The sequence below is a fragment of the Morone saxatilis genome, unplaced genomic scaffold, assembly GCF_004916995.1.
Source record: "Morone saxatilis isolate NCDOM2014 unplaced genomic scaffold, NCSU_SB_2.0 Contig7, whole genome shotgun sequence".
Classification (NCBI taxonomy): Eukaryota; Metazoa; Chordata; class Actinopteri; family Moronidae; genus Morone; species Morone saxatilis.
The window spans coordinates 13434852-13445242 of record NW_023340246.1 but is presented as its reverse complement, the minus strand read 5'-3'; the positions used below and the strand labels follow the sequence as shown (position 1 = coordinate 13445242).

General features: G+C 42.4%; 1 protein-coding gene across 1 annotated transcript in view; it reads right to left on the bottom strand.

Moving 5' to 3' along the window:
• Positions 1-984: 984 nt before the first annotated feature.
• Positions 985-10391, bottom strand: part of susd6 (sushi domain containing 6) — a 30640-nt gene continuing 21233 nt past the window's right edge. Inside the window, exons 3-7 of the mRNA XM_035678538.1 lie at positions 6223-6417; positions 5844-6038; positions 5609-5747; positions 4163-4632; positions 985-3431 (exon numbers count right to left, since the gene is read on the bottom strand). Of these exons, the coding sequence (XP_035534431.1) occupies positions 3406-3431; positions 4163-4632; positions 5609-5747; positions 5844-6038; positions 6223-6417 (1025 nt within the window). The 3' untranslated portion in view covers positions 985-3405. The remainder of the gene's footprint in view (positions 3432-4162; positions 4633-5608; positions 5748-5843; positions 6039-6222; positions 6418-10391) is intronic.

Here is a 10391-nt window from a genome sequence, read left to right as displayed (position 1 = left end):
TTTTTGTTTTTTTTTCCCCTCCCCGAGACGCGTTGTGTTATTGTTTGTATATAAAAACAAAGTGTTTATAAAGTCTATGTCGAAGAAATTAACACCGCACTGACGGAAAAACCCGAGGTGCGGCGGTTTTTCCGAACATGACGTCACGCACCCGCCGAGTGTCTGCTAGTGCAGTTTCTAATTCTAACCACTAGGTGTCACTCGGACACAATGATGCTGCACCGATAGGGAGGCTCGATCTGTACAGTAACTATCGCTTAATATTTGGACTCAGCGGCAAAAACCAGTGTAAAAGCAGGACTAAGGACATTATAACGAACCACGAGTTGAGCCAGAGAGAACACGTTGTTCATAACTAAGAGCATACAAAATTGGTTTTGAGAATTTTAAAGATACTGCGGCTTTAAAGAGAGCTAAGCTCCTCAGGCAGGTCATTCTGCAGTCTCATCAAACACAGCAGCAGAATTCAGGAAGTAGTTATGAATCAGTAATATAAAAATAAAATATAATAAACTAGACAACCTTTGACCAAGAGTTCAAATCCTTAGATTGGTGAATTATTGACTTGAACTGAAGGAGCTGGCGAACCAACCCATACAGAGAGTTTAAAGTGCTTTCATCATTGGCAGGAATATCATGAGGTACTATAATGTGATACATGTACTATCATATACCTTAGGTACACTAAAAATAACAGCAACTGCAGACATTAAAGCCGATCATTTTGAACAGGAGCAGGATTTCCACGTTCAAACACGGTTCAGATCTTCCAGGATCTAATCCAGAGGACTATGGAATCATATTATTTAAACTCATACAAGCAGATACACGTTTTCATGGTTTATAGGTACTGAATATGTCTTGACATTTGATGTAGATGCAACTTTCAGTCTGATAATGTGTACTGAAAGTCAGTTCTCATCCAAGGATTACACAGTAACGGGGACAACAGTCTGACATGGGTTAAAATAATGACACATCATCTTCCACATTCAAAAGAAAGCTTTAATTAGAAAGTTATATACACACTGTAAAATTAAATTAAACTTTATACAAATATTAAATTACTATCTTCACACCCACTGCCATGTACAGAGGAAGAAACCAAAGCTGAAAGCATTGAAACTAAGAATCAAGATGTGTACTTTTTTATTTTTCAGGGAAGCAACACCGTACAACAGTGCTTCTGAACGCAAAATTCATTTTCAGGTTTTTTTTCTTTTCAATCCCATAATATTTGAATGCCTTGTAGCAAAAGAGAAGCAAAGGAATAGTGAAATATAGGTGCTTATAGGTTCATCATCATCGTCGTCATCATCAGGGGGAGGACAGAGAAGGATGGACATTCGTTTAGTCGTGTCCACAACAAAAGTAAACTCATTGATAAATACACAAAGACAGTTTTATGCATAGAATAGAAAAGAACAGAGTAAGGCCATTGGGAAAACAGAACACGTTGCAATACTGTAAAGCAACCAACGCGGAGGCTTAAGATTATACATCCAAAAAAAAAAGAAAGAAAATGTACAAGTCTAAGGCAACATTCTGTTTGCATTAATAATGTAGCCGTTGACAATGACAGGCAGCCACAAATACCGAAATAAAACTGAGAACAGAAATCCAATAGGGTTATTCTGTTTTTCTTTTCTTTTTTCAGAGCAGTTAAGCTTGAAAAGTAATTCTCAGGATCCTTCGGAGTCATGCTGTTTCCAGGGTGACCAGCTCAACCACCAAAAGCTTTTCAAGTGGCAATGAAAACGGAGGATGATTTCTCACAAAATACAACGATTCTCTTTTAAATTTGCACTTGGCATTAGGAGGGGGAGTGAGTGTGTGTGTGTGTGTGTGTGTGTGGCGGGGGTGGGGTGCTATATAACAAAACTTTATCATTTCACTGCAACCAGTTGCAGTTGGGTCAATAATGCACAAAAGTGGAGAGTCTTCGGTACAGTGTGAAGGTGGTCGAGAGCCAGTTCCTCTAAGGAGACTTGTGTTTTCCAGCCATTCAGCAGAAAATGATAAATATTCTAGCTTGAGAGGAGATGAATAATACACGCATTGTGTAGTGGACTCGTTGCCTGAAGTGACGCTGGTTTGTTCATGTGACTTATTCAGTGCTGGGAGGGATATTTTCCTATGGTGCAAGACAGGGACATTGTGAAGCCGGTCTCTGATCCGAAGAGAGGCAAATCAGTGATAGTGGCTGTGTGGAGGCCGACCACATGAAGATATGTCATCTCCTGCCAAGCTGACACACAAAGACGCACACACACTCACACACACACACACAGACACACACACACACACAGACACACATGCACTCAGATTCAGCAACTCAAAGCCACACACCAAACAATAAATACAGTGTGGAAAAAATTAAAACAACCTTAAAATTCAGTCATGTGCCCAGTCACCATGTTGAAAGACAACCCCCCTCCTCTTACAGCTAAGATGTATAGCACATTTCTGGAACAGAAACACCGATCAAATCCCACTGATGCGACAGAAGGAGCACCTTTCAGATACTGGGTGCAGCTGGCAACAGAAAAAAAAGAAAGGAGCAGGTCTTTTTATAGTTGTGATACGGTGCTTCGTAAAACGCTGCACCCTGCTTTTAGCTCGTGTGAAGTGGTTCTCAATCCCACTAATCCATATGCTCGACGCCACCCGGATACACAGATAGCTAGAGAGAGAGAGAGTAAGAGAGAGAGAGACAGAGGAGGCTTCATGCTTCATTCAGAGTGGGCCACCGTGCTGTGACAGCAATAACTAAAAACAACATGCAGCATTCACAAAGCGGGCTGCAAAAAACCCAGCCGTCACTCACAACTTTTCAAGTACAGTGGGAAGACGATTCTGATTCCGAGCGCCACAGCGTCAGGAGCAAACATCACAAGTTATTTATTCTTTTTTTTTTAATCAGAAGTAATCCCAAACAGAGTCGACGTGTTGCTATAGCCTTCTCCGATGAAGCCTCTGTGAGCCATGTTAATATAGAGAACTACACCTGGGAGGAGGCAAGTGTATAGCAATACATAGCCTATAGTACACAGCCTTGACTCAGTACGTATGTTTTACTCATATACATAGGATCTACAGGATTTATGTTGAGCTGGCACCACTTTGTTTGTCTGGCTTGTCTTTAGTTTGATCCGGTAGCTGGCTCCAGTGGTGCTCCATCATTGCTTATGATGCAGTGAGTATTGGTTGTTGGCTTTGCTCTGCATGGATAGTAATGGCAGAAGAGGTTGCATGGGGAATGGGCGTAGTTCTAGTCTCTTCTCTGCTGGCTGCTGAGGGGAGTCGGGGGGGAAGTAGGTTGACAGTCACAGTCAGTCCTGGTCAGCAGTGAGAGATAGGGAAAGAGGGGCTCTGCTGCTGATGCTGATAGCAGGCTGGCAGGCTTCATGCTTCCTTCAACAGGGGAATATCTGCAGGGGAACAGAACAGATATATCAGAGTAGAGCAGGGGCTCTAGAGTCAGCTGTCTACCCGCCACAAAGTCATGCAGTCCATTACGTCACCAAAAACATTTCAATGCAACAAGATGTCCTGTTTGTTTAGGTCACAATATGTACCTATTGTCTACTGCACACATTCTTACTGAGATCTGAACAAATAAAACAACAGGTTGTATTTAACAGGCTCCTAATTGGCTATTTGTAAAGCTAACCTCCACAAAATCTGTAGCGTCTGGAGATTTCTCACTGTTTTGAAATGTTTAGGTGAAATTATTCAAATGTGTTATTTTATGGTTAATTCTGAAAGTAATCCAATACAGAGAGTGAGAGCTTTTAATTTAACCTGCTTTTACTAAATGTCTTGAGCAGTACCTGAGTCTATACGGCAAATAACACTGAAAATGGGGTGACATTTCTATTACAAAGTATTGATTATGTTGGCCAATTAAATTACTCGACAGGTGTTTTGTGTCTTCCCTAGTCTACTTTGTCTGCCTTGCTATTGGAGCTAGACATATAGATCCACAGATATTTACTCGCTGCATACTGTGTATGTCAGCAAACTTTATTTTTCAACCTTGGTTATAATTCTTTACATTAACAGTTAATGGATTCCTAACAAAAATGGTGTGTGGTATGTGTTTATCGGGTTCGCCATGATAAGGCAAATGTGTGAAATAACATGGACTGCTTTCTCTTACCATCAGAAAACTCATCCGTAGAGGTGACAGAAAGCAGACTGTGCTGGTCGCTACTCTCAGAGTCTCTACGGAGCGGTAGGGGGCCTGCGCATGCACCCCCAGGGTGCTCTCTAGCCCATGATGATGAAGAAGAGGAAGAGGGGGCCTGATGAACCAGCACCGTCTCTGCATGACGGCGGGAGGAGAAGGATGATGACGAGGACGTGGATGGGAGACAGAAGTCTAAGTCTCTGTGGTGGCGGGTTCTGCTGGGGCCTTGGCCTCCTGTGGCTCCCTGAGGAAGGCCCTCAGAGAGTACGATCGGGACTCGAGACTCTGGAGGAGCTGGCGGAGGTGGTGGTGAAGGAGGAGGACCAGAAGCACCACAGGGTCCACTGCTTCCATATACAGCCTCTTCGTAGGAGGGCAGCGTCACCTGGACACCCTCCACCATGATGGAGCTGGGCTGGCCTGACACTCCCTGCTCCCTCCTGATGGACGGAGAGACAGAGTGAGGCTGACAGAAATACAGGTGAGGACAAGGTGGATCACGACACCAGGCTCAGGTTGATGAAGGCATGATGCAGTCATGTGTGTTGCGTGCCACAGCAGAACCTCTGAGAAGAGGTGATTAGCGTTGACTGTACAATCCCTTTATAGCAGGCTGCACTAAGCCCTCAGGCCCACCACACAATCAACAAGAGTGCCAATGAGCATTAGATCAAATCATGCTGGCCTTTTTATCAGAGCCACAGCAGAGGCGTTTAGACTGTGATAGGATTAATTCCTTTTTCGTAGTTTTACTTTCATTTTATCAAGTATTTAAGAGATGCAAACTTGTAAAACTAGTTGCTAGGTCTGGTGCATCTCACGTAGACAACTTGTTTATGTAACTTGTTTCAACCAAAACATGAATTAATCATAGGTGTGTCCAAGGGAAGGATTCATAGCAAATCAGTTTCTTCCAAAGCAAACAGAACTACAGCTTTTAAGAGTTTCTGCCAACCACAGTTTGTATAAGAAGTGGAAGGCTCACCCTCGAGTAAAGCCAAGAAGAAAACGAAATGCATGACACTTTATTGACCTATTTTATTTATGTGATCCGGGGAAGAACTTTACAATGGAGTCCATTAAAGCAAGCACCAGAGGATCAGAGCATCTCACAGAAAATACTCTATTTCAAACAATGCAATTCTGTAGACAGGTCATTGAACAGCTCGAAATGTATGCACAAAGTGCAACTCAAAGCTTTTTACACTTCAAATGTTGCGGTACCACATTGTAACTCTATGATATACATGGCAACTAAGTCTTATCAAAACAGAACTGACAAAACAACCAAAGTAGTTTTCATAAACAGCAGCACTAATAACTGTTAGCATGAGATAGAGAACAATTATGTCAGCACAAGTTCTTATGCCAAGGGATCATCAATTAATTAATCTGACTCGTATGTGTTTATCTTACCTGCTGTGATGGAAGGACTTGAGTTTGGGCTGTACGAGAACAAACAGCACCACTAAAAGCAGGATGAGTGCCACAGAACTAGCCGTGGATGCCACAATAGACAGAGCTGGTATACCCAGCGGAGAGCTTGGCTCCTTGTCTGAGGGACACAAGGAGACAGAGAGGAAGTGAAGATGTGGTTCACAGATGGTTGTGATATTAAACATGTAAGTAAAATTGTGTTGAGGTGACTGACCTTGTGTGAGTCGGCAGCTTATCTGCATGGGACCGTCCCACTCGCCGTTCTGGCAGGTGAGGAACTTGTAGTCGCCCTTCAGAGCGTAGCCCTCGTCGCAGAAGTACTCGATGACGGTCTTCTGGGTGAGGCGGTGGCAGGGAGACGGGTGACAGCGGTAGCCCCCGTTCTCTGGTTCAGTGGGGGGCGAACACACTGGGAAGAGGCAATAGAAACTTTAACAATCGTGGCTGTTGTTGTGTACCTGAAAATGTGTTTGGCATTATTTAGGTTAAGTGCAAATGAGCTGACATTTGATGATCATTCTAGCTATAATAAGGGTTTTTGTTTCAGACTGGAAAGAACCGTGTTGCATGTATGATTTTTGAGTCTTGCTCACCGTTGCTTCTGATGCAGCTTGGAGGTTGATGGGACCAGGCTCCAGAGCTGGTACAAATGATGCTGGTGGGTCCATCTGCAGTGTAGCCAGGCCCACAGCCATAAGTCAGGAGGGTGCCCGGGGGAAAAGAGCCCCGGTTAGCTTCGGTCTGGTTCAGCAGTTCTCCGTGCTGCACGCCGGGTGGCCGTGCACAACCTAGAGACACAGGAACAAGTGAAGAGAATAAGAATTACTTGGCTGGGTTGAGGCTTAAATGATAGAAACCCGTGAGGTTTTGCTTTCTGAATGTGGAGCTTCTTCCTCCGGCTCTAAACTGGATATATGATAATTTACTGCTTATGTCAGGAACTACCAGCTTCAGGCCAGCAGCCAGATCCTGAACCATATTATAATAATGTACGGTCATGAGGTAATTATAAGGTATGCGAGTTAACTTAGTAGAGTTAGAAAGTGCCTGTAGACAGGATATGTAGCGTCTTAATTTTCAATTTATGAAGGGATTACCATGTATTACAAGCCTTCTGGGGAAAAAGGACAATTTGTCTCACATGTGTCCGGGTTCTTCGTAGAATAATGTACCAACATTGTGTCAAATAAACAGAGTATTTCCATTAGTATATCTCTAATGGTGCTTGTTATGGCTGGCTCCATCACAGCCTAATAGAGAACCTTGATAATAGTTTTCCGGTGACTCTAAAATTTTAGTATTACATTAATGTGGCAGTGCTGGCACATTGTGCTGTTCTGTCATTACGCTGACATAAACTGTCGGCTGGGCTCCTCTGCAGGCAGCTGCCACTGGGTCAAACAACTTTTCACAGGGAAACTCTGTCAAGTTGACAGGCTGAGTTGATAATTAAAGCTCAGGAGGTATTGTTACTTGAAACTAGGCTGCGTTTTACACAGGCAAGGGAGAGGCACTGCATCAACATGATACGTTAGGTAAAGACAGGCATACTGTGCCGTACGGAGAATACCTGAAGTGCCTGCGGTGGATTAAAATGTCACAAAGGAGCTTCATATAGATCTAATTTCTCTCGATTATCTCCTGCTCATTAAACTGTCTTCACGCCAGCACTGGGTCTATCTGTCTGGCGGTGAGACGGGATCTTTAGCGAGCCTCATTTACTTGGCTCTAATGACAGACTTGAAGCTCTAAGCCAGCCAATAAAGACAGGATGAGGCAGAAGACCTGAAGTTAATTGTGCTTTGATCCACCTTCCCATGCTCCATCTATGATGTTGCAGTGCCACGCCAGCTCCTCGTGTCTGGGTATGTGTTTTATCGCAGTATGAGATTCAATTCTCTGAATCTGTGCTGCACTCCCACAGCTCTACACACTGTCCACACACACACACACACAATACACATACTGTTAATACACACACACACACATTTGGAGCTGCAATCTGGCGAGAGCAGAGCGTCTAAATCTAGCAGGTCTGACATAACAGTGCGACACTTGTGTAAACGGAGACATGAAAGCAGGAGGCTGACTTTACTTTCAGTATTATTGATCTTCAAGAATGGCCAAAGTATTGTGGAAACCATAGATACAGACATACCAATTTTATTACTACTGATCTGGCTCAGTGCTTGTGCAAAAATTTGAGCTTGGCTTCAATGGAAATGTTTCCAATACTAAACTCTTATCTGTTTGTTAAATGGAATTATACAACGCACAGTGATTTTTCTCAATAACACGACATAAGTTCATTTAAAACACCCCCACAATAAAGAACATTAATAACACAATCAACACTAATGGCCATATGGCTCATTATTTAATCCTTGGTCTGAGTGTAAAACATATTAGCCAGGGTCTACTGCAGGGCCTTATCACTTGCTTGACATAAACAAACACACCAACACTGCGAACAGCCACTTTGTCTTGCTCTGAGTGTGTTTGGAGATTGAAAGAGAGACTATTTCCACAGCAGTGCCTCTAACATCCTCTAATCTCCGGGGAGAAACGTCGCTCTAAGCTGGCAGCACAAGATTAAATGCAAACACTCAAATGTGCCAGTGCCTTCTCACCAATACACACAGACACACACACACAGAAACAAAGTCAACACTCGCAAACAAAGACACTCCCAGGACTAAGTCGTGTGATACCAAAGGGTGTGTTATGGAATTCAGCTGGGGACAAACTTAACACAGCGGGTAGATTATGAAACTGTATTGTACTGTACCTTTTAGATATTAAAGGTTGGTTCTAGCCTACACCATCTCTTTCTCTATCACAAGATGCTTTGTCATAGGGCTAAAACTATTATTTTCATTAATAATGAATCTGCTGATTACCTTCTTGATTCATTGATTTATTGTTTGTTCTATAAAAAAATCAGAAAGTAGTGAAAAAGGCCCAGAGGGAAATTTGAAATCATCAAATTTTGTTTAACCAAAAGTCCTTAATTATCACACCAGACAAAGAAAAGCAGAAATTCAAGTTTTTGCTTTAAAAATTACTGGAAAAAAACAACACTTATTTAAAATAGCTGCCAGATTCATTTGCTGTTTATCGACTGATCAATTAATCAATGTATCATTTAAGCTCTAATTAGCTGCTGCATGATCTTTGACAAGGAGACTGAATCAAGTACTTACATGCTTTGTCATTAAATCAAACATGCCATGTTAAATCATCCGTTTAAAAATGAAAATAAAGCAACTATTTTAATGAAAACCATACTGCAACAACACTGTACAGCACAGAATTCAACTTTGTATGATTCAGTGTCTTAGCTGTAGAGCTGCATTTGAAGTCCAAAGTACTGTATCGATCACCATGGACTCAGCCACAACAATGTCAGCTTAATGTCTCAGACAAAAAGCTGAAGGTTTGTTTAATATGATACCACATATGCAGAGTATGTGTGTCAAAGCAACAGTGATCTTTCTCACTCAAACACACCCGCACTCTTTCTCTCACACGCAGAAACACTATCTGCACAGCAGCCACATTTCAGGAGGCCATTCGACACCCTGACCTGAGCAGTTGTTCACTGAGCTGCTTCAGGGCGACTAAAGGCTCTCTGAGGAGGAGATGGTGCTAATGGAGGTGGTAAAGGTGATGAATTGATGACCCCGGGCTGGGAGGCAGCAGGGGACAAAAAGGCCGTAGGGGGCACTTTAGGACAATAGCCTGTAGCCAACAGCCACTATTATGATCCTTTGTGGAGCGTTGCAAGGCAGTCAATACCACTGCAGAAGACTGATGAGACGGTATTCACCATCTTTTGATTCTGAATTACTTTCTTATCTGCAGGATTGTCTGAGAAATAAAGGCATGTGCATACTTAAGTACTCATTTTCATATTAAAGGGTATTCAAGAGTATTTTACATACCAAATACTATGACATGTATTTAAAGCTGTGGACATTGCCAACACCTAAAAACTTCCACACAGAAGCAGTCAGTGATCAGAGTACACACTTTATGTTAACTGCTTCATAAAAGTAATGAGGAGGGAAACACTAAATAGACCAAAAAGTGAGCTTCAGTCAGAGGAACATGCAACATAATCTTTAACACGATCTTCATCAGTCGCAAGATTTAAATACAGAATGAGACAAGCTAGTTTTTCTTGTAGCTTTAAGCAAATCCCCTGTTGTTTATATTGTTAAATCTACAAGGATCGTCCCTGCATTAGCATGGGGTTAGTGGATACAGTGCAAAGAAATGCTTACAGTGTCAGGCTTAACCCATTCGAGGGTTAATTCTTATGGAGGGATCAGGTCACAGAGATCAGCAAAGTCAGGTCAGTCTAAACGAACCATGAAGCCAGTAAAATGTCCATTTTAAAACTCATGGTCGTTTAAGAAGCGCAACAAACCAGGTTCTCACTGTGTCAGGACAACCTTGTGCTGCCTGTACAAATCAGCCAGTTTTCCAAAGAGCACTGCAACTACTGCACTCACTCACGTTGGCTCTGTGGTTAGATGGCATTTAAAAGATCTGCTACAAGTCTTTACCTGCCATGAAACACACGCAGTCAGGTACATTATTGCAATATGTGGATGAACACAATGTACCAACATAACAATGCTGCTGATTGGACTGTATTAGCTGAGACACTAACAACAACATCGGAGTGATACTGATATATTTAAAAATAATATCAGTATCACTCCGGTGTTGTTGTTTATATATGTATATATATATA